Raw genomic sequence first — 25443 nt, forward strand, 5'->3', positions numbered from 1 at the left:
TATTGTATGAGAGGACAGTACTTATTGATTAAAGAGTAGACCCATTGGTCGAAGAGATGCCTTACAGAATGATGATTGAACATTAACTGCTAAGCCTTATTTGAATTTCAGACAAGATACGGAGCCTTGATTGGTTCACTTTTCAGGGCAATGCCGTGACCAGAAAATGGCTGACACCTGTTTTGTGGCATTGAAACTGGCGCAGCACTGCGTAACACATTCTGTCTGTAAAGAACGGGGACTTGTATTTTATTATATGTCGCCTCCATGATGTGCCATTCTGTAACCCTATTTGACAATTCTAAATTGTCTGTCATAATAATTATTTGCACACTCAGGATTAAGTAGCAAAATGTTGCCCAACTGCAAAAAGCATTCTCAATGTTGTACAGTGTGCTGTGAGCATTTCATGCATTGGGTAGCCGGGTATAGTCAGTATCTTGCTTGTTGTGAATCGATGAGGGGCTAAGCTATTTGATATGATCATACAATCTTTGTGACGGACATCCTGCATATCTAGCATCACACTGACACTGAATTTCACATACCACATTATTCATTTGTGGGATAGCATAACTCGTTTATTTTAGCTCATTGGCACTATCCTATCATCATGAATTCCATTTGTGTTGCTAGTGGGCAGTAGCAGTGTGAAATAGTGCGAATCTGTTGCTCAAATCTTTGACACGGTGTAATCTGAGGTAGACTGCTCACATTTTAGGACAAGACATAATGAATGTGGGCCCATTCATGATTTTCCATGATACACAACAATAAATGCTACTGAAGAGTGCTCCAAAGCCAGTTTATGAACAATGGCTACCTGGATCAGGTTGGCAGATTGTATCCAACAGCATATCTGTTCAGCTGTTCGCAATAAGCAAGCTACTGATTACTAACCAGTTTGCACTTGTAAAACTCACAACAGTGTTTAGCATTAAATATAATTCTGCAATTGGACAATCTTTTTTTAATATAATACTAATTGTGAAAAGATTTATACACTGCTAACCAATTTTGATGTGTTTATAGTGTGGTGCATTTGCATGCACTAGAAGTTACATATAAATACATAGGGCCTTGATCTTTGCAGACAGAGAGATCATGAATACATACTCCACCTGATTCAACACAAAATACATAAATTTGTTGGTTCATTTCTCAGGGCAATGTCCTGACCAGAGTCAACCTGCCATGTTTAAAATGTATTTACAGTTTGGTAGTTAACAGTCAGTCATCACTAACAGGTAATTCTACACGACAACTCCTTTGCCAAACAGAGTCCACTGGTCAACCAATCATCCTATCATACAATTGTTCTAACAAGTACAAGACAAAATGCTTTGCCAAAATACTTTTTATCAGCAATATACAAGTTCAGTGTTATCAAATCAGCAGTTTTGCCCTACTCCTGTTCTGACCAAACAACCCCAATTTATTTCCAAAAAGTCCACTTCTATTTCCATTGTATAGGCTCTTACCAAATCTGTATCTTAAATGTCTGTTTTTGGAATTTCACCAATTAGTGTATCAATAAAAAAACTTGCCTTATTTCATGGCTGGCCCTTTGTCAATGAAAAATTAACTGAAAATAAACTGATTGTAGCCACAGGCATTGGGTTTTGTAGGCAAGAAACAAAGTAGTGTACCAGTTTCTGACTCTCAGACAACTGGAAAAGCACATGCTCTGTTCTAGGTAGGATCAGAAGGATGGCTACATTTTTGATACTCCAGATAAAATCTTTTTCCTGCAATGGTGTTCTTTTTGGTGATGCTATCTCCAAAGTAGTTTTGTGCCTCAGTGTGTTGATGGGAAAATGTGTGTGTGCAGACTAGAAGTTAAATGGCCAGTAATGCAGCCAAACCGAGACACCAACCATGAAAATAACTTGCTTAATTTAGTTAGAACAATATAGAAATGAGCAGATCAATACAAGCAAAAATAGATTGATGGAATACTTGAACTTAGCAAAACTTAGTAGATTTTATCTGCAATCCTCCTTTGCTTTATTGAAAAATAAAAATCAATTCATGAAACAATAATTTCCTACTCTAGTAAGTGATGCTCATGCGCCATAAAATTCTGAAATCAGATTTGACTCAAAACATTAACTGTTTCTCTTTCCACAGACACTGCCAAATCTGCTGAGTTTCTCCAGCACTCTCCACGTTTGCTCCATGCTCCATTTTCGATGCTGTCATTCTAATGTCAATAGCCCATGATTTCATGATGTTGACATTGTTATCAAGGCCAGGTCAGGCTTTTTCCCCACTCCGTGACATCTATTTTCATCTAGCAATTTTACATTTCTTGCACTCTTGGATCATGCTAAAATTAATTCATTTGCTGTAGTAGCAACCTGCTTCATGTGGGTTGATGTTTAAGCACATCTGAACCATCCAGAGTTACATTATTTGTTATTGAGTGGTTATCTGCCTCTGTTGAGAAGTAACCAGCATTATACTTATCAGCACCAGAAAGTAATCACCATTTCTCCCTTCTGTTTAAAGAGAGATGACTTAATACCATAAGAAATAGGAAAGGCAGTTTGGTCCCTCAAGTCTACTCTGGTATCCAGTAACATCATGGCTAACCTGACGTTCCTCACTGCTACTTTCCTGCTCTTTTCCCACAACCCTCAATTCCACCTGAACCTTAAATATACACAAGAACTCTGCCTCCACAGTATTTTGTGGCAAGCAGTTCCAAACACTCAGAGCCCTATGAGAGAAGAAATACCACTTTATCTCTAGCATAAATTGGTGCCTTTTTATTCTGAGACTATGGCCCCTGGTCCTAGACACACCCATGAGGGGAAAAGTCCTCTCGGCATTTACCCTGTCAAGCCCCTTAAGAATCCTATATGTTTCAATGAGATCACTCTCTTTTTCTAAACTCCAGTCAGTAGAGTCCCAACCTGTTCAATACTCCCTCGTAAGACAATTCCTTCATATGAGAGATGACCTTAGTGTACCTTCTCTGAACTGCCTCGAATGAAATGATATCTCCCCTTAAATAAAAACACTGATACTGCTATCAGTACTCCAGATGGGGTCTCCCCAGCACCTTTTACAGTTCCAATAAGACTTTCCTACTCTTATACTCCAATCTCTTGAAATAAGGGCCAACATTCCATTAGCCTTCCTGGTTACTTGCTGCCCGTGTGCTAGCTTTCTATGTTTCATGCACAAGTACCCTCACGTCACAGCTTTCTACAGTTTCTCTCCAGTTAAATAATAGCATTCTTCTGTTCCCCCTTCCAAACAGAACAACTTCACATTTTTCCCAGATTATACTCTATTTGCCAACTTTTTTTGCCCACTTAGTGAATCTATCAATATTTCTCTGCAAACTGTTTGTATCTTTCTCTAAACCTGCCTTTCCCCATATTTGTGTACATTCACTTTAAAACAAAACTAAATTGACAACACTGTTTTGGAAAAGAGTGGAATGAGGGGAGAAAGGGATATTTTATTAAGATGTTTCACAAATTAACCTACCTGGACAGGAAAAAATATTGCCTGGAGCATAGGAAGGATGTCACAAAAGAAAAAGTCCCAAATTTCAGCCACTGTATCAAGCAATTTCTGTCCTATATATTAACAAAAAAAAAGCATAATCTAAGACATAGAAAGGATTAAAAGTACAAAAAGGTTCTCATTGTTAATATATCTTTTGGCTTTAACATACTAAACAATAATATTTATCAATAGCATTAAACGACCAGTCTAAATATTATCCAGTTGCTGACCTATGCTAATTTACATAGGAACATAGAGAAACCAGAAGGCGGCCATTCGGCCCTTACAGCCTGCTTCATAATTCAGTCTGATCATGGCTGATCATCCAGCTCAGTATCCTGTTCCTACTTCCACCGCATAGCCTTTAATCCCCTTAGCATTAAGGACCATTTCTACAACACACCTTATTTTAACCAGCATCTTATGATCTGGTACTCTCAATAAAAACCAGTAAAAATGATATACTGTACCTCAAATACCAGATATTTACAGAATTATCATCAGTAGTCAGTTGAGGGTGCATATGAGAAGACTTTCTGCTGGTGAGTTTTATTTAAGGCAAAGTTGTCTTATTATTTAAGTGATTTATGTTGTAAATGAAATATAACTGTGATGCGTACATCCCCGCATTACGGTTCTATTACTTTGTGTGTGTTTTTATATTGATTATGTGGACCTCTTGATCAACTGGAATAGGTGATGAATCAGTACACTCCTGGTCCCAGATGTGCTGGGGTTAATAAAACTTTACTGTATCTCTTTCTTGAAAACAGTCAATGTTTTGGCCCCAACTACTTTCTATGGCAGAAAATTCCACCACTCTCTGGGTGAAGAAGTTTCTCTTTAACTCAGTCCTAAACAGTCTGGTAAACCTTCACTGCACCCCCTCCCTAACCAGAACATGCATCTTCAGATAAGACCAAGACTGTAGAGTATACCAGGTATTGTCTTATCAAAGCTCTATACAATTGTGGCAAGACATCCTTGCTCCTCTACTGGAATCCTCTTGCTATGAAGGCCATCGTACTATTGCCTTCTTCACCTCCTCTTGCGTCTGCATGTACTAGGGCATGCTGATGATCATGGCTGATCATCCAACTCAGTACCTGCTTCCTCCACATCCCTTTTAATCCCCTTAGCATTATGGACCATTTCTATAGCACACCTTGTTTTAACCAGCACCTTATGAACTGGCACTCTCAGTACGGTACATCTGTGTGTACTAGGGCATCCCAGTCTCATTGCACCATCTGCTTTGTATTGCATTTGCCCACTTACTCGACGTGCCCAAATCTCCACATCCTCCTGGAATTGTTCTAGAGTCTATAAAATTTTGGAAGATGGCCATCAAAATATCTGCCATTTCTAAGGCCACTTCTTAAAGTACTCTGGATGAAGATTATCAGGCCCTAGGGGTTTAATCCTATTAGTTTCCTCAATACCATTCTCCTACTAATATTAACTTATTTTAATTCCACCTTCCCATTAGGGCCTTATGTCCTCCCGTATTTTCTGGGATGTTATTTGTGTCTTCCTTTGTGAAGACAGAACAAAAGTATGCATTTACTTGCTCTACCATCACTTTATTCCCCAATATAAATTCCCACTTGCTTGAAGGCTCATTCAAATAATCACTAGAAATATGTAGACTTTTTCCTGTACTGGATACCGTCAGAGGACCAAGGGCCCAAGAGTATCAGCAGAAGTATATCAAAAGAATATATTTGGACAGTGTGTATGGAATGATATAGTTACATACTGCTGCATTTTTACTCTTGCCTTGGTTGTGATTTACCCAATTACACAGTGGCTCATGGAAAGGTTTGTGTAGGATATAGCTTTCAGAGGGTAGACAATGTAGTAGCTCAAGCTGTAGCATAATTAATTCTTCAATAAACAGCTCACAATTTGAACAATGAAGAGGGGAAAGAGGTATTAAGCTAGCAGCAACAGACCTAATCCATGCAGATCTCATTCCCAGTCAGATATAGAGAAATCTGAAACAAAAACAGAAATTGCTGGAGAAATTCAGTAGGTCTATGGAGAGAAAGCAGAGTTAACGTTTTGGGTCCAGTGACACTTCTTCAGAACTGATGGTAGCTGGAAGAGGTGATATATGTGCTGAAGGTTTGGCAGGTGGGGGGAAGAGGATAGAAATGTGCCATAGGTGGCTAGACCAGAGTTTCTCCAGCTATTTCTGCTTTTGTTTCAGATTTCCAGCATCCGCAGTTGACTGTTTTTTAAAAAATCTCAAGAAATAAGAAACTGCCATCTGCTTGGTTTTTGTGATGGGAGAAAGGGGTGCTGTACTACAGTAGTGTTGGTTTTCTATTGTAGGAGTGGAAAGGTCAAATTGCCACTTGGAAGTATCAAACTTAAACAGAGACTTGTTGTCAAAACCTTTCATCTTGCACTCATCAGGACAAACACTACAATGTCAAATTTCAAACAATCACAACAAATGGCACTATGGAAGAAGGACTGCAAATTGGTTGGCATTGTTTCCTGATTGACTAATGCATTTGCATAGAAGTAGCAACAGGGAATTATGGATTCTCCAAACTCCTGACTAATTCAAAAAAAAAGCACAAGACTTGAATGTAGTCCTCTTATTTACAAAGGAGGAGTCCATGCTTATAGATGCATGCTTCTGGCAGTCACATTATCAGCTAGACTGATCATCTCTCATTGATTGTTATGATCGGTGCTATCACATTCAGGATTGTTGAGCACGTGTTGCTTAATCACAGAACCAAGTGCCATGCTTCTTTGGTTGTTTCCAAGTGGCATGTAACCAGCCTTCATCAACAAAACCCAAAATAAAACATTAATATTAATGTGATTCTATAGTCTGCGAGCACTTCTTGAATATTCCAGAGTATGCAAAAAGCTTCACAAACAACTAATTTCAGGTAATTAAATCAAGCTTAAAACATGGCATGACCAGAGTCAAGTTGCCGACTAATCAACAACCCTTTTCTCCAAAAGAGTAAATTGTTGAGGCAGTTTGACATTTGGCTTTCTTGTATTTACCCTGATGAAACAAGCCGAAAAGCTTGACAACAGGTGTCTCTTCTCAACAATATTCAAGGTTCAGTTGGTTATGTACATTTTAATCAAATTAATATTTTTGCCAACAAGGGTGTAAGGACCTTTCATGTCTTCAATTTCACCTAAAACAGGAACATCAGCGCTATTCAAGATAAACAAAGGAAATCTAGTTTTGAAGACTTGTGAAGTGGCAGGTGGACATATTTTTCTGAAGATCTGCGTAATTTAACTTCGAAATGAAGCTGCAGTACTAATCCTCACCACGTAAAAAAAGATAGAATTGAGATGTAAGCAATTTAGACTGCTTTAGTAAGAAGGTTCATATTATAGAAAAACTCACTCGTTTTACTGGTTTAAAAGAAAGTTAGCCTCTACGCACCCTAAGAACCTTTTTATATTAGAGACACTGAAGATGGGGTTTTACAGCCTCTCAGGGAGAAGGGATGTAATGCTGGGAGTACATAAAACACTGACTAGGTCACAGCTGGAATTCTGTGCACCAGCCCAGGGAAGACACAATTATCCTGGGAGAGAGTACAGAGGATGCTGCCAAGGCTTGGAAATTGCTGCTACGAGCAAAGATTGGACTGGTTTAAAATTGTTTCCCTTAGAACTGAAGGTGCTGCGGATTGTCTTAATTGTTGTGTAGAAAAGCAACGAGGGGTCTAGACATACAGGACAGAACCTCTGGAGGTGTCATTCACTGGGGCGTGGAGCGATAACAACATAGATTTAAGGCGATTGGCAGAAGGATTAAAACTAGTCCACCCGGAGAGTGATGGGTGTCTGGAATTCACTGCTGGGATTGCTGGTGGATGTAGAAATACATTTGAAAAAGGTACCTGGTTCTGCGTCTGAAGTGCTGTAACCTGCAAGGTTCAGTCCAGAACCTGGAGCATTCAAATGGATAGCCTTTCCTTCCATTTTCTTGGCTGGTGCAGACACTTCTATGCTTCCTCCCAGATAGGGGCAGAGTGCCACATCAAGCCAGTTAATGACCTGATTGTCATAAAATGGCTGTGGGATGATTCAGTTGAACAGGAAAGACTTGTCCCTAACCTTTCAGCTGGGGACAAAGGGGATTCACAGTTTTCATATACCATTCAGGCACGGGGTTGCATAAGAGGCTAGTTTCCGAAGAGGTCACAGCATCATAATTCCTGAGTGATACCAGCATGAAACACAAATTGTTAGGAGAAAAGCCATCTTCTTACCTTCGTAAAACCGAATTTTGTCCCTCAAAATCACCATGCCTTTCGTAAGCAGCTGATTCTACGCAAGGAAACACAAAATAAAATAAAATTCAATACACTTGCAAACATCATTAGTGCAGTCAGGCTGCCTGTGAATAAAGTACCGACTGGAAAGATCAGGGATGGAATCAAAATTCTAGATCTATTCCACAACGTTGTGTGAATAGATACTGCAGAATTTTACGCCTGCAGCATTCAGATCATTCCAATGTGGATCACAGCAAAAGGGGGAATAACTATCAGGAACAAAACATATGAATAAATCAAAATGCACAGAAGGATATTTTCCCAATTAGCAGGAATCTGAACTGTGTAGCATGAGAGGCAGCAACTATGTGGTCCATGGTGCATCAACATACCTGAATTTTTGAAACTGCTGTCCTTAGTTTAATGTTGCAATCGATTGATCACTTAAGTTTACACAATGTTAATATGCACCTCAACTGTTAAATGGTTAAATCATTAACTCACACACAGGACCCTTCATGCATGAAGAAGAAAACTACACGCACAGTTCTTTATTTGTTATTGTGAGGTGTCATTACCAATTGACACAGGAGCAGCAGGCAGGTTTGTCAGAGGCAATAAGTTAACTGCCTCAAAAGGTTGGAAGAATTTACCAATACCAACTACACTCTGCTGCCTCTGGTCTGCACGTGCCCACATGTCTCCCTGGACAGAGTGACAGCTGTCTTGGACAGTCAGGTCCATCACACTCAGCTGGATATATGGACCAGCGTGCACTCCCTCAGCCCAACCATTGCTCCAATAGCAAGGCAAGAGGGGGACCAGGGACCTAGACCTGGAGAGTGCCCCTCCTCACAGAGAGACGGGACAGTGCCAGCAGCCACCCAGTCAGATGTAAAACTGCATAAGGTGCCCCAGAAGTCTCCTCTCAGGACACTTCACTTTGCCTGTCTATCTCCATCCTGCGTGGGATTCTGTGGCAGGTCAGGCTGAGGAGGCTGGACCTGCATCGAGGCAGGACACTCTTAATACTCTGGTCACTCAGGATTAAAGCTCAAAGGACCAACAGGTGCCAACAGGCAGGCTCACCTTAAGCTAGATACACACCCAGGCTCTGCACTGAGATGTAGCAGAAAGCGAAGGAAAAAGAAACCTTTCTGATGGAGCACTGATGGCAGGAGGTGACACTTTATTGTAAAGAGATCACCCTGTTTGTAAAACATACCTTCACTTTTCATCATCGGCTACCTGATCAAATTTTACTTTAGCTGAAAATACAAGAATGAAGGTCGAGAGACAAGCCATCCTTTGAGCCACGTTATTCTAAACTTGTCTCAATGACAGTTATCTCCTTAAGCGTCAACACCAGCATAAAGCATAGGATTGAAAGAGGGAGCATCAGATGTCTTCATTACTTCCATCCACTTATAATCTGAACCTTCATTCAACATCATGCAGCACCTAAAAAGATTAAATCAGTAGGCTGCACTTGTAATTGGGATTACATGGGGGATGCTGGCTTTTTACAAAAAGGAAATCTGCCATCCTCTCTGTCTGGCCCACATGTGACTCCAGACCCACCAAAATGAGGCAGACGTAACTGCACTCTGAAATAGCTGAGTAAGGCACTGAGTTCAATAGGATTAGATTCCCTACAGTGTGTAAACAGGCCCTTCAGCCCTACAAGTCTACACCGACCCTCTGAATAGTAACCCACTCAGACCCATTCCCCTTTGACTAAAGCACCTAACACTAAGAGCAATTTAGCATGGCCAATTCACCTGACCTGCACATCTTTGGAGTGTGGGTGGAGACCCACGCAGACACAGGGAGAATGTGCAAACTCAACACAGAGTCACCTGAGGTTGGATTCGAACCAGGGTCCCTAGCACTGTAAGACAGCAGCGCTAACTAGTGAGTCACTGTGCCACCCCCTGATCGATTAACATAGATAATAGGGACATGCAACAAATCATCACCTCTTCAATGCAGCAAGTATAATCAGAAGCAACAAAGGAAATTACACTAAATAAACATTTCAGCCTCAAATGGATATTGTGCCCAATTCTGGACAACAGGAAGGAATTGGATAGACATAGAAAAGATTCATTCCCAGCTACATTCCCCCCCAAACCTGTCCCATTTATCTCAATCCCCTGGCCCTCAAGCCTCATTCCTGATGAAGGTCTTATGCCCGAAACATCAATTCTCCTGCTGCCTGATTTGCTTTGCTTTTCCAGCACCACACTCTCGACTCTGATCTCCAGTATCTGCAGTCCTCACTTTCTCATAGAAAAGATTCAGGAGAAGTGGTCCAGGGAAAGAACTTCAGTGATGTGGACAGACTGGAGACAGTTCTTAGAGAAGTGAAGATTTGATCGAAGGTGTTTAAAAGTAATGAGGGGTCTGGACAGAGAAGGTATTGAGAAATGAGAGGTGGCATGAGGTAAAACTATTTTGTGCAGCGAGTGGTTAGGATGGGGGCCACACCGTGAGTAGAGTCAGATTGAATTCTGCCTTTTAAGAGAGAAAAAAGCTTGCAGGGATACAGGGAAAAGACAAAGGAGTGGGACTGGAGAAGTTGCTTTTGCAGAGCCAGCATAGATAGGATGGGCCAAATAGCTTATTTCTATGCTGTAACCATTCCATGATTCTTGAACATCAAACCATTAAACACGAATCAGATATCATGCTCCATTGTTAAACAAGCACTCAGCTGAAAATGCTGAACTCATTGAGATCCACTGGATCAATTAACACAGGTAACAACCAAAAGGAGAACTGTCACCTATATGAAGCTCATATTCGGCATGGGTTTTTTGTACAAGTATTGAGACAATGTAGCACAAAACCTAGGAGAGAAACATCTGTGATGCTGTTGCTTGACTTAACTAATCTCCATCAGTAACCATGGTTACGTTATACAGACCGTGCCAATTACTTAAGTGCTGCAGAAACTAAGACTGTCTGCAAAACTGTTTACAAAGACACCAGTCCTCAATTTGAAAAACATCTAGGTTAGGAATCTGATTAAAAAGGCAAAGTCCCAATTTAATGAAGAAATAAAGGAGCCTAATTTTACTTTCTTTGTGACTAAAGTTTAGAGGTGGGTGTGAAAGCAGGTTGCAAATTTTTCTGGAGTGTGGGTCAGCTTTTCCAGCATAATCACAATCCTCTTAGTTCACTACACGTAGTGAATAGGTAAAGTGCTAAATTTTACAGACGTTTTACCCTCCCCCCACCAGGATCTTCCAGGCTGCAACATCCAGAGGTACACTGAAAAGGCAGCCAGCCAACACACCACTCTCACCACCACAACATCAGTCAACCTCTGCTTCTCACTCCTGGTGCAATCAAGGATCGGCTAAAAAGCAGTGCCACACTTTAGTGCCATCTTCCGAGAGATTCTCCTGAAGACTGTAAAGTAGAGAAGGGATATTCTTCTCCCTCAACAATAGCAATACAAGGCCACACTGACTGATGTAAGCAGCCTGGTGGCTGCAGAGGTCAGTACCCACGGGTGACTCAAGGGAACCTGGCTCTCCTCCACATTTCCCTGGCCCCCAACACTTCATCTTCACCATGGACATCCAGTCCCTGTACACATCCATCCACCATGACAAAGGCCTCCAAGCCCTCCATTTCTTCCTCACGCCGACCCAACCAGTTCCCTTCCATTGACACTCTCATTTGATTGGCTGAACTGGTCCTCACCCTCAATAATTTCTCCTTCGAATCCTCCCATTTCCTCCAGACCAAAGGGGAAACCATGGGCACCTGCATGGGCCCTAGCTATGCCTGTCTCTTTTTCGGGTATGTGGAACAGTCCATTTTCCGCAGCTACACCGGTACCAACCCCCACGTTTTCCTCCGCTACATTGACGATTGTATCGGTGCCGCCTCGTGCTCCCATGAGGAGGTTGAACAGTTCATCAACTTCATGAACACATTCCACCCCGACCTCAAGTTCACCTGGACCATTTGGACACATCCCTCCCGTTCCTGGACCTCTCCATCTCCACCAACGGTGACTGAGTCAAAATGGACATCCACTCCAAACCCACCGACTCCCACAGCTACCTGGACTGTACCTCCTCCCACCCCCGTAAAAATGCTATCCCTTATTCATAATTCCTCCACCTCATCTGCTCCCAGGAGGACCAATTCCACCGTAGAACATCCCAAATGGCCTCCTCTTTCAAAGACCGCAACTTCTCCTCCCACTTAGTCGACAATGCCTCCAATGCATCTCCACCTCCACCTTGAACCCCACCCCTCCAATCACACCAAGGACAAAACACCTCAGTCCTCAACTTGCACCCCACCAACTTCCAGATACATCGCATCACCCTCTGCCATTTCCGCCACCTACAAACAGACCCCACCACCAGAGATGTATTTCCCTCCCTACCCCTACTACATTTTGGCGAGACCATTCCCTCCGTGCATCCCTTGTCAGGTCCACGCCCCCCACCAACCTACCCTCCTCTCCCGGCACCTTCCCTCCCACCCCAAAAGGTGCAAAACGTGCGCCCACATCTTTCCCCTCACTTCCGTCCAAAGGATCCCTCCACATCCAAACAGAAATTTACCTGTACTTCCACACGTGTCATCTACCGTGTCCATTGCATCTGATGTGATCGCCTCTACATCAGGGAGACAGGACGCCAACTTGCAATCATTTCAGAAACATCTCTGGGATACCACAATAACCAACCCTGCTGTCACATGGCTGAACACTTCAACTCCCCTTCCTACTCCACCAAGGACATGCAGGTCCTGGGTCTCCTCCATCACCAAACTCTAACCACCCAATGCCTGGAGGAAAAATGCCTCATCTTCCACCTTGGGACTTTCCAACCACGTGGGATCAATGTGGATTTCATCAGTTTCCCCATTTCCCCTCCCCCAACCTTATGCCAGTCCCAACCTTCCAACTTGTCACTGCCCTCTTGAATGGTCCTACCTGTCCATCTTCCTTCCCACCTACCCACTCCACCCTCCTCTCTGACCTATCACCTTCACCCCCAGCTACATCTACCCCTGTACTCTCAGCTACCTTCCCCCCCATACCCACCCTCTCCCATGGAGGGGGGGGGGGAATAGATATAGGACCGATGTCAGAGATAGTTTCTTTACTCAGAAAGTAGTAGGGGCATGGAATGCACTGCCTGCAATAGTAGTAGACTTGCCAACCTTAAGGACATTTAAATGGTCATTATATACACATATGGATGAAAATGGAATAGTGTAGGATAGATAGGCTTCAGATTGGTTCCACAGGTCAGCGCAACATTGAGGGCTGAAGGACCTGTATTCAATGCTTCAAGGTCCTGTGTGTGTGGAGTTAACATTGTAAGGTTGCCAACAGCAGAAGGCTAGGAGAAAGTGAGGACTGCAGATGCTGGTGATTAGAGTTGAGAATGTGCTGCTGGAAAAGCACAGCTGGTCAGTAGCATCCGAGGAACAGGAGAGATTGGATTAGATTCCCTACAGTATGGAAACAGGCCCTTTGGCCCAAGAAGTGCACACTGACCCTTCGAAGAATAACCCACCCAGACCCATTCCCCTGTATTTACCCCTGACTAATGCACCTAACACTATGGCCATCTCACCTAACCTGCACATCTTTGGACTGTGGGAGGAAACTGGAGCACTCGGAGGAAACCCATGCAGACACGGGAGAATGTGCAAACTCCACACTGTCAGTCGCCCGAGGCGGGCATCAAACCTGGGTCATTGGCACTATGAGGCAGCAGTGCTAACCACTGAGCTACCGTGCTGCTCATCATTTCAAGCATAAGAACCTTCCTGAAGAGCTTATGCTCAAAACATTGAACAAAAGCTGCTAATGAACAACTTATTACAGACAGCAATGATTTATATGTGTGTAGCATCTTCAATATAAGAAAACCTCATGATGCTGCACTTCGGATGCTGCCTGACTGGCTGTGCTTTTCCAACTGCAGAAGGCTGTCACACAGGAGCTTGGGTGCCAGCCATCTCCATCAGATGCCTCATGCGTTACCTTCATTGCAGCTCCAAATGTAACACCATTGGCACCACAATGGTACTGCCTCTCGTGTCTGACAGGGTTCACCCTAAAACCATAAAGAAGAGCTCCAGCACTCAGCAGCTCATGTACCGTTGGGTCCCTGAACTGTCTTCACAACCACATCGAACAACTCTTCAATGACTTGCACAAGACAAGGACAATCAGGAAAGCCTGGTTCTGTGTTCAATTCGGCCTGCCTGCCCCACTTGGGTTTGCTGGCAGTAGCCAAAGTTGGGCTTCACCCCAAACACCAATCACTTAATGCCAACAAACCAGAGCGCATATGATTGAGGGACCTAGTGAGGTGATCAATATGGAGAGGCTTCACTGCTGACAAGGTTTTGCAAATTAATACCTTAGATAAGGAGGAGCCAAATAACTGAAGATGTTTGTAATCACTGAAACCTCGGGAGGAAGCTGATCCCACCAGGTACGAGTGTGGTGCTGGAAAAGCACAGCAGGTCAGGCAGCATCCCAAGAAGCAGGAGGATGCGGCCTGACCTGCTGTGCTTTTCTTGTACCACACTCCCGACTCTAGTCTCCAGCATCTGCAGTCCTCACTTTCGCCCACCAGATACGAGCCTAACATATAGTTGAGTTTGTAAATATAAGCATTTCCCGTTTCTAGCTAACAAACTTATGCTCGTGAACAATTCCAGAGGACTGGTGCATTAACGAGTGTTTGTAGCACTTTAATGAATGGGAAACAGGTTCCAAATCATGAAGGATGGGAAAGCAGACCACCTTGAAAAACACAAACTTAACAACAAAACTGACTCACCATTGGGAAACCACATTTTTGTCTCCAGCCCAATTGAGTTTCCTACTCATCCTTCTAAAAGGACCTAGAAAATTCCACCTAAGATCACGCATCTGAGGATTGAGAGAGCAAGCACAGTTTTGCAATGGAATGAAGTACTGTTAACTGCTTGTGTGGAGCTGAAGAAATCCAACAATTCAGGAAGAAATCTTTACACTGTTTTCCATTCATTGGATTAACAGCTATTTTCATCGGCATTTACTGTTTACTACTTGTGTCCAGTTCTATCTAGCAACTGAAACAACAGAAATATACTGAGTTCAGGAACAGTGCTATGGTTCAGCAGTATCGATGCCATTTTCAACATTATCCTATGCAAAGAAATTAGCAACTTCTGCAATTAAGGTAAATAACATCAAATTACTTAACTAACAACAACAAAAAATACAAACACTGTTGTAATATCCATTGGGTTGAAACTGCTGTGTAATGTGAGTGTTTCAATGTTTCTGATACAGTTCTTTACTACTTTAACAAACATACAGCTTTACAAAGATCCATTTGGGATGTCCTTAGGATATATAAATGTATGTATGTTAGGTGTTCAATTGAAACTTTTTTAAAAAAAAGTATTCTTAGTTAAAATTCAGAACAGTTTTAGCTTCCCTAATTCACATATAACACATTATAAACCAGCCTTATACTTAGGTATTATGTGCCAGCTTAGCTCAATATATCTTAATTTGTAGGATGTTTGTATCCGAGACAGGATGGGAACCAAACCATTTAGCTGAAATACAAACATTTATCGGATAGTCAAACTTTGCATTATAAACACTCCTCTGAAGTGCCTCATGAGGTTTTCTTATATTGAAGATGCTACACACATATAAATCATTGCTGACTGTAATAAGTTGTTCATTAGCAGCTTTTGTTCAATTAAGTTATACTCAGTACTCATCAATCCCTCTTGATCAAATGAACGAGTTTGTCAAAAGCTTTCAAAGGAAGTCTAACCAGGTGACATCCATAGATGATAGGGAAAAAAAAAGAAACTACTACACAAGGAAGTACCTTGCATCATATCTGAATAGCAATCACAAACCTCAGATTCTACTGCATGAGGGACTAGCTAAGTTTTTCAATGACTGGGTGATTGCTACCATTCACCTGTCCTTTGACAATTTAAATTTGGTCGGTTGTTAAAGATAAATCAAGCATACCTTAATGTTATTCTAACAATCCTTTGGAAACAAGGATGATCATGCGAAAGCATGGAATCATAATCGCGGCTGAAACAAAGGGAGCAAGGCTCTCTGTTCACTAGGCATTTACCAAATTTACCAAGCTATCTGGGCCAGAAAAAAAGACAGTCTCTCTGGGCCACAGAGCAGCATGTAAAACAGAAGGCAAACATTTCCAGAGCACCAGAGCAAAGAAACACCTCAAATAAAGATTAACATCCAATGGTGCAAATTTAAAACAATAATAGTTTTGGGCCAATTATGGTCTACTTTCATATTTGTGGTTTTAGGCTTGCTAAGCCCAAACCCAGTGGCTAGATAGGGTCAGATGTTTTGAGATTCACTCTGTTGTTGATGAAAAATTAAACCAAAACTTTATTAACATCAATAGTTACTCCCACCACATGAGAATATTTAATATATATATATTTTCACTGTTCTGTTTACCTCTTAGGTATTTTCATGCAACACATTCAAAAATACTGAAAGGACACGGGTTGTCAATGATAGACATTTCCACTGAACAGTATGAAATTCAAAATTGATTCCTTTGCCCATTTTAATGACCATTATATTGACAGCATCCTGTTAGAAAAGAGGGCTATGTAAACCTACCAACAAGGTTAAAACAGCAGCAGCTGTGGAAATATCTGGAATGTGTAACCATTCATACCATTAAACATTCCAAAGCACTTCACAGTTGGGTGCAAGAAAAGTAATGAACTCGGAAAGAGGAATTAAGAGGAGTGAACGCTTGTTAAAGAGATGGGTTTTGAGATGCAGCAAGGGGGGAAAGTGAGGACTACAGATTCTGGAGCTCAGAGTCGGGAGTGTGGTGCTGGAAAAGCACAGCAGGTCAGGCAGCATCCGAGCAGCAGGAGAATCGATGTTTCAGGCAGAAGCCCTTCGTTAGGAATGAGGCCTGTGTGCCAGGGGACTGAGAGATAATGGGAGGGTGGTAGTGATGAACAGGTCCGGAGGGCGGTGCCCAGTTGGAGGCTTGGGACTGGGACAATGTGAGAGGGGGTTGGGGTGTGGAATGAGGAAGCTGTTGAAATCCACATTGATCCCGTGTGGTTGCAGGGTCCCAAGGCGGACTATGAGGCATTCCTCCTCCAGGCGTCAGATGGTGACAGTTTGGCGGCCCAGGACCTGCATGTCCTTGACGGAGTGGGATGGAGAGTTGAAGCATTCAGCCACAAGGTGGTGGGGCAGGTGTCCCAGAGATGTTCTCTGAAACAATGTCGAGGAGACCACACCAGGTGCAACGGATGCAGTAGATGACATTGGTGGAGGTACAGGTAAATTTCTGATGGATGTGGAACAATACCTTGGGGCCTTAGACGGAGGTGAGGGGAGTGGTGTGGGCCCAGATTTTGCACTTGCTGCGATGGCAGGGAAAGGTGCCAGGAGTGGGGTGTGGGCTGATCGGGGGTGTGGACCTGACGAGCGAGTCAGGAAGGTGGATAGGGGTGGGGAGCAAAATATATCTCCAGTGGTGGATCAATTTGGAGGTGATGGAAGTGGTAGAGGATGAGGAGCTGTATGCGGAGGTTGGTGGGGTGGAAGGTGAGGACCAGAGGGGGTTCTGTCCTTGTCGTGTTGGGAGGGTTGGGGTTCAAGAGTGGCGGTGCGTGAAGTGGAAGAGACGCGCTGGAGGGCATCGTCAACCATGTGGGAAGGGAAGTTGCAATCGTGGAAGAAGGAGGCCATCTGGGACTTTGAGGTGGAATTGGTCATCCTGGGAATAGATGCAGCTGAGGCGGAGGAATTGGGAATAAGGAATGGCATTTTTACAGGAGGTAGGATGGGAGGAGGTGTGGTCTAAGTAGTTGTGGGAGTCGGTGGGCTGTGTGGTTAGTCGGTCGCCAGAGAGGTCCAGGAAGGGAAGGGAGGTGTCCGAGATGGTCCAGGTGAATTTGAGGTCAGGTTGGAAAGTTTTGGTAAAGTTGATGAATTGTTCAACCTCCTCGTAGAAACACGAGGCGGCACCGATACAGTCATCTATGTAGCGGAGAAACAGATGGGGCTGGTGTTGGATTAACTACGGAAGATGGACTGTTCCACGTACCCGACAAACAGGCAGGTATAGCTGGGTCCCATGGCTACCCCTTTGGTTTGGAGGAAGAGGGAGGAATGAAAGGAGAAGTTGTTAAGGATGCAGACCAGTTCAGCAAGGCGGATGAGGTGGAAGGGTAATGGTTGGGACAGCGTGAGAGGAAGAAATGGAAGGGTTGGAGATCGATGTGTACAGCCACTGGATGTCCATGGTGAAGATGAGGCGTTAGGGGCCGGGGAAGCAAAAATCTTGGAGGAGGTGAAAGGCGTGGATACTGTCACGAACTTAGGTGGGGATTTTCTGGACTAAGGATAACAGGATGGTGTCAAGGTTGGAAGAGATGAGTTCGGTGGGACAGGCGCAAGCTGAGACAATGGGTCGTTTGGGGCAGTCAGGTTTGTGAATCTTAGGAAGGAGGTAGAATTGGACAGTGCAAGGTTCACCAACAATGAGATTGGAGGCTGTGGATGGGAGATGCCCAGAGGTTATGAGGTTGTGAATGGTCTGAGAGATGGTGGTTTGGTGATGGGAAGGGAGGTCGTGATCAAGGGGGCAATAGGAGGAGGTGTCTGCGAGTTGGCGCGTGGCTCCAGCAGTGTAGAGGTCAGTGCGCCAGACTGCTACTGTGCCCCCCATTGTCTGTGGGTTTCATAGTGAGGTTGGGGTTGGAACGAGGGAGTGGAGGGCTGCACATTGTGAGGGTGAGAGGTTGGAGTGGGTGAGGGTGAGATTCAGATGGAATTTTGAAACAGTAGGACAGAAATGAGTAAATTCTGTCACTAAAGATGGGTAAAGAGGGGGTGAATTTCATTGCTCTCTGTCTTTCACCCCCAATAGTCAGTAACAAAATACCAAGTCCGGAGACAGATTTCTGAAGAGAGAATTAGGTAAGGTCACAGTGGGATTTATAAAGGAGGACAAAGGATTTTAAATGCGATACATTGGAGAATTGCAGATCAACACAGGGCAGTAGAGAAGGATGTGCTGTGAGCAGGACAGCAGAAAGGATACAACAGCACCTTAGACATGATGGATTCTTTTGAAGGATGGCAGATGGGAGAACAATCAGCATGTTGTAATTCTTAGGTCTGGAAATGAAAGAATCAAGAGGTGAATGGCAGGAAAGAGATGAGTTTAAGAGTCCTGGGGGGGCAGGGAAAAAATATGAATTATGAAGATATGGGGACCCTGTGACAGGCTGGATATAAGTCTATAGCAGGCAATCATTATTCATGTAGCCTATGCTATAGTCAGTTCATGAACTCACTATGTAGTGAATTATCAATACCTATCCATGTTCCAACGCCCTGTAGTGTATATAATGTGGGGGAAAACTCCTGATAGTAGTAGTCATGGAAAACAGTGCAAGCTTTTTGACAGCATGTTCGGTATTGTGAAAATTGTATCCTTACCAGGTCATTCCTACTGGGCAGAAATGAACCAGGAAGAGGCGAAAAAGGTTGCTGTTCAATATGTTGTATTACAGGCCTGGACTTCTTCAGAATGCAACGATGCACTTGTCAAAGGAAGGTTGTTTTTACAGAGAATTTTTGAAAATAATGTACATTATCTAGAAGCTCTTCTCCCTCAATATCATCAATTTGGGAAATTCATGGTTCCTGAAATAATTTTCACTACAGCATTCATAATGAGACCTGGAGAACAGCTATACTTGCTCATATCCCCAGTGTCTCAGGTGAACTTTAATCTCTTTCTAAGTAGTCATCCTTAACATGTACAAAATATCATACCATGTACAGCATTAATCAACACAGATGCACAAGGAACAGTACAGCACAGAAAGAGGCCCTTCGGCCCACCAAGCCTACGCTGAAACACGATATCTTTCGAAACTAAAATCCTTTTGTCTCTATGTTGTCTGTATCCTTCTATTTCCTGTCTTTTCATGTATCTGTCAAGATGCCTCTTCAATGTTGCTATGTATCAGCTTTTATCACCACTTCTGGAGTGCATTCCGGTCACTTGCTACCCTCTGTGGGAAAAAAACTGCCTTTCACATCTCCTTTCACCACATCCCCTAGTAATTGACACTTCTACCCTGGAAAAAAAGACTCCCAACTATCTATTCTGTACATTCCTCTCATAATTTTGAATGGTTCTATACAACATCACTAAAATTTAAAAGATTCTTCAAAACCCTAGGTTTTAGGAGCAAGTTGCACTTTCTCCTCAGTCCCAGCTGGGAGTCCATACATGTGCTGCTAGTTTTCAATTTGTATTATTTGGTGCCAGAGATCAGTATTGTGGGTATTTAAAAAAACAAAACAATTGTCTCTCTAAATTAACAATTCAGCGTGGAGGCTATGGAAAAATACATGCTACTAACCTGAAGGTACTCAGTGAAAAATGATCCAAGTTCTGTTTTCAACAACTGTCTGCAGCAAGAGAGAACAAAAAAATCAAGATTAGAATCAAGTTGGACCAGTCTAAACTAGTTGTGCTCGGGCATGGATCCACAGCTCAAAACTGTCCTCAGCTAGCAAGCTCACCCAAAGGTCATAAAGAAGGATGGTGTGAGGAATTAAAAAAACATGAGATTGGCACTCAAAGTGGTGCTTTTCTACAATTATGACTAAGCTATATTGTATGGACAAAGTCAAGTGATCTTTATTTTGCTTCCAGTGATGATACATCTGACTTTAGGCATTGATGATTGTAACGTAGAAGGGTAATTTTAACCATACCTGCCAGGAAATACTCAGGATTTCAACACAGAATAAAACTGTCAACAAGCGTTGCATTCATTCGTGTCAGCTTCCTGATGGTCAAGGTCAAAATTCTACCATCCTTCCACGCCCCATCCTCAAGGGTATGAAGTGGAAAGAGTTTCCAAATCATGGTGAGTGGGAAACGCAAGTTGCTGGTTGTTCCCTCAGTTAAGTCATACATGGTTAAAAGAAAATGCATGAACTTAATCGAGATGAGAGTATAGCAGTCTCTGACTTGAGTTGTCTTGTTTTAAATCATTATCTCAATGTTTGAGGATATAATACTTGTGCACTTAGAGCTGGCATTTCCATTTTAGCATCATTTCATGCTGATATTGTTGCATGGCCTGCCATTTTGGATTGGCCTCTCCTGCTCTCCCATTCACTGGCAATCCTTCTCCTAGCTTTCCTCCCTGATCTTTACCCTCGTGACTCCTCTCACTTTTTCTTTGCTTCCAGCAAGGTTTTAGGACAGGGAAGCAGGAAGCAACAGGGAGCAGAAGGAGGAAGTGATGGGGAGAAGCATTCGTGAGCAGAAATATAAATAGTTAGCATAATTAGCATTTTAAAATGTTATTTCATTTACAAATATAGGAACTTGGGAATATGTTTTAATGATTTTTTATTCTGACAAAGAATGTCCTACTGAATTCAATTGCAGTCTTTACACTGGTTGCCATGGGAACATCAATTTGGCTTCATTTCGTTTTGAGTTGCACTTTTCCAGAACACAACTAGAACATTAAGGGAACAATATGGCCCTTGGAGCCTATTCTGCCATTTAATAAAATTATTAAAGATCTAAATTTTATACTGCTTTAAAAAATACAAAGATGAAAACAATAGACTAATGCAGGACAAAATCATTCAAAAGTATCTAAACACAAATGTATACAGAGAGCTCAGTAAACACACTATGATCAACAAAAAATGTAAGCTTCAGATGGTATTGATAAATCTCCTCGTGTCATTCTTATAGTTTCTTACTATGTTAACTCTGACTTGCAACTATCATATGAAATACTCCATGGTTTGTATTTACCATCAACAATCTTTTGTCTGCTTTCTAAATATTTCAGCTCAAGTATCAATCACTGGGGGAAAAATTCAAAGGAGATCAGTACTGCAGATATTTATTTACAAATAATTATAGCTGTTAATGATCCAATCTAGAGTGCAGGCTTGACAAGATTGTAAAGTTCAACAGAGTGCAACCTCATTGAATCGATTAGGCAGGACTTAAGTTATCTGACTTTAAACATCTCATAACAGTTGACCAGTGTTGTCATCATTACTATTTAAAGTTTAATACTTAAAAATACAGGTAGTAAAGCAAACTAATGTATTATTCATAGTTTGTAAGCTTCACTTTTCTTTGAACTAAAGGACAATGAGGTGTGGTTGTGAATCATACAGGCAAGAATATGCAGCTTCAACTAATGGTTAATAAGGATTTCACTGCTCCTAGTCAGGTTACGAGAGTGAACTGAAGTTAGTGTTATAAGTATTCATTGTTCCTCTCCTGATTGCTATTTTACAATCTGTACTGGAAATACAGCAGCGACAGACAGCCATCAACAGAAGAAAGATTCTGATTCAACTGTGACAAGTTGCTGTCAAACGGTCCACACAATACATGTTATCTGAGCTTGATTTTACTTTAAGTGTGACTTTAGATGGATTACTGAAGGAGTGCAGCTGCCTTGAGGGAATACTCAGGTAATATTAGAGAATTAAAACAGCTTAATGTACAAAGGTGTCATGAAAGGGATCTCCTTGCCTAGATTTCAAAGTAAGGTACCAAACAGCATTGATCCCATGAAACTGCTTGCTTCCTGATAAACAAGTGAATCAGTTACAAGGTATAGAGAATCATGAAAATAATTGTTACTGGAAGGGGAATGGTCAATTAAAGCACTATTACTTTGTCCCAGGTAAACTTACTATCTTTTCACATGCCATTGCTGGAGATTATATTGAATTACAGAAAGCATTACTTTTCAGCACCAAATAATTAGCTTCCCCACCAAAACAGAATTTTCCAAGCAACTGACTTATCAATGGATCAACTTATTTATAAGAAATGCTTATTTTCAGTCTGCTTTTTTACATCACGGAAGTTCAGTTGGACTGACCAGCATTTCAGCCAAGAAAGGTTAATCTCAAATACAGAAGTTCTGTACTTACTCACCTGACTCCTTCATTAAGACTATAGAGCTCATTATCAGGTAAACCCTTCCGCTGGAAGACAGCGATTACAGCATTCTGTATGCTGGAAAACAAAAGATTCAGCATTTGTTTAGACCAAATAAATAATACTGTCCAGTTAATATAGACCAATTAACCAGAACAATTTAATATAGTCATCCTTTTTACTCTGCTACTGCCTTTGACACAATGCAGTAACCAGTGATCAGTCAGATGCTTGCATTTCAAGTTAGCAGCACATTTTCCTAAATATTAAGTTTCAACCCAGGCACATCTTATAAATTATTTGTCCTCTTGTCTCCAATCAAATTAATTTAATTTTGGAGTGGCGCTCAGAAGTGGCAAAGCAGCTGCCAGTTGTGGGCTAAAGTGCAGTTAGTTTATTCTATTAATAAAACATCTGGTGGCTTCCATTAATAAATTTAAGAAGTTTATAAGTATTATTGTAAACCAATCAGGACATACAATAAAGGCAGATCTATCACTTTGGAAATAGCTTCTGAATATACTTCTAGAAACATCGATTAACAGTAAAGCCTAGCATTAAATTATCTTCTCAACTGTGCAACTTCTTAACATTAGCAGTTATAAACACTCACTCATTTAAAAAGATCTTACTATAAGACTAATAATAAAAACCTGCCTTCCCTAAGCAGATATCTGAGTTTCATACCATTATTCTACAGAGAACCTAAGTGAAAAGTGAGGACTGCAACCGTTGGAGACATTCAGTCGAAAAGTGTGGCACTGGAAAAGCACAGCCCATTAGGCAGCATTCGAGGAGCAGGAGGGTCGACATTTTGGACATAAGCTCTTCATCAGAAATGCCTGCTCCTCGAATACTGCCTGGCCTGTTGTGCTTTTCCAGTGCCACAATTTGACATAAAAACTAAGTACCCAACTGAGGACGCCTGAGCCTATTAGTCCCATATTTTAAAAGGATCCTTGTCTTTAATGTTATAGCTGTAGATGATGCCTGTGTTGTACAGTGTCCATAATTACAGCTTTATAGACTGTTTGTACAAATTGTTTTTGTTGATTTTCAAATTGGATGCTATTTTTGGACTTAAAACTCCTGGGTTATAACATCACGTGTTATGATATGCATGTTATAGTAAATATTCAATCACTTTGTTACAGATGTTGCCCTGTATATAAACAGTGTAGCTGACACCTCACCCTTTACGGTTTCCTCATTGTGGGTTGAGAATGAAGGATTTCTCTCAGGGTGGAATGAATTTTTCTTTCTGATGACTCCATATGAGGGTCTCCCAGCAGACTGGTTCTAATGTCCACCACTGGGGCCTACCCAGGCTAAATGAAATTTTCCTGAACTTTTTCCCAGAGTGCTCCAACACGGAGACTGCCTCTCCTGTCTCCAGCTACAGCAGGAGGCCACTGACAGCAGTGGCACTATGCTGCCAGCCGATTGGCTGAGTCCCATTGACAAGGCAACCTGGCAAAACCCAACCCAATATTGACATCAGTGGGTGCAAGTATATGTGGACCCCTGGGCCGTTTCTTGACAACTCGAAGTGAGTGGATGTTGGAAATCTAATGAAACACCCATCTTCTGTGCTGAGAACCAGTCTGCCCTTTTGAATTGACCATTCTTCAGTGAAGAATCAGAACGCATTCAAAACATTAACTGTTTCTCTCTCCAAAGATGCTGACGCCTTCACATGTCTTAATATTAAAACAGGCGCCCCGACAGGAGACTACACATTGATTTGAACGCAGAGTTCTGATCCATGTATATTAGCATGCAATGTAGAGGTAAGGTTTGAAATTAGAAGCGAGCGAGTGTACTTGTAAACACTGACAGTGAAGCTGTGCAAGGGGGGAGCGATGTCACTTGCAGCCTTTACCTGTTCCAGGTGGCGTTGGAGCCGGCGCGTCGCTGCTGGGTCCCCCGCTCGTCTAAAGCTGCTTGCTCGCTCTTGGCCAGGTCGCTGAGGCTGGGTGAACTCATGAACTTCGGTCTGCGGAAATTCCTCATGGTTAGTACACAGACTTAACCCCGAACAGCAAAGTGAAAAACAAAAAAAAAAGGTGGTGGGTAAGGAGAAGACGCTGCTTGGGCAAGTGAATGGCCTCAGGAGTCAACCGCACAGTGGGCGATAAAAATATAACAAAAAAAAACTCTGTGGAGCTAGCTTTCAAACAGAAACCGTCTCATACGTAACGGTGAATGTTTCAAGGGGTGACTTCTTTTTTTAAAAAAAAAGAACCACACAGATCAAACTCAGTGGTGACCACATTCCACAGACTCTAAGCAGTAACCTAGGGCAAGTTCAGGAGGAAACTATTCCACAGCTTTCTCTCTCTGTCTCACACACACAGAGACAGCAACTGGCCAGCGGATCTGACGCTGTGACTCCACCCTTACTGCTTTTTCCGAAGGGATTGCTTGAGGGGGGGGGGGGGGGAGGAGATGGGAAGAGAGTTCTCAGTATATTGGCAACAAGTTTATTATTTTCTTCCCCCAAAAAAAATCATTTACAGCCAGAAGAAATGCGAACAGTTTCGACAGTAGGGAAGTGTGAAATGCAACTGTGTGCGAATGTTTCTGTCGCACTTTCCATTCGAGAGAGA

The 25443-nt window shown here is 42.3% G+C and overlaps 1 protein-coding gene across 4 annotated transcripts in view; it reads right to left on the minus strand.

Annotated features, from left to right (window-relative positions):
• prr5b (proline rich 5b (renal)) overlaps positions 1 to 25443 on the minus strand; it is a 127502-nt gene that overhangs the window by 49590 nt on the left and 52469 nt on the right. For 2 of the 4 annotated variants that reach the window (XM_043709219.2, XM_087997387.1), the window contains exons 2-6: positions 24717 to 24830; positions 22832 to 22912; positions 20259 to 20307; positions 7788 to 7845; positions 3502 to 3593 (exon numbers count right to left, since the gene is read on the minus strand). In XM_043709219.2, coding sequence (XP_043565154.1) covers positions 3502 to 3593; positions 7788 to 7845; positions 20259 to 20307; positions 22832 to 22912; positions 24717 to 24820 — 384 coding nt within the window. In that variant the 5' untranslated portion in view covers positions 24821 to 24830. Of the gene's footprint in view, positions 1 to 3501; positions 3594 to 7787; positions 7846 to 20258; positions 20308 to 22831; positions 22913 to 24716; positions 25264 to 25443 lie in introns of those variants that run through there. The other 2 variants (XM_043709218.2, XM_043709217.2) reach the window with 2 other exon arrangements.

Source organism: Chiloscyllium plagiosum, unplaced genomic scaffold (assembly GCF_037043375.1).
Source record: "Chiloscyllium plagiosum isolate Xiang-an unplaced genomic scaffold, Cpla_swu_hap1 HiC_scaffold_19, whole genome shotgun sequence".
NCBI lineage: Eukaryota > Metazoa > Chordata > Chondrichthyes > Orectolobiformes > Hemiscylliidae > Chiloscyllium > Chiloscyllium plagiosum.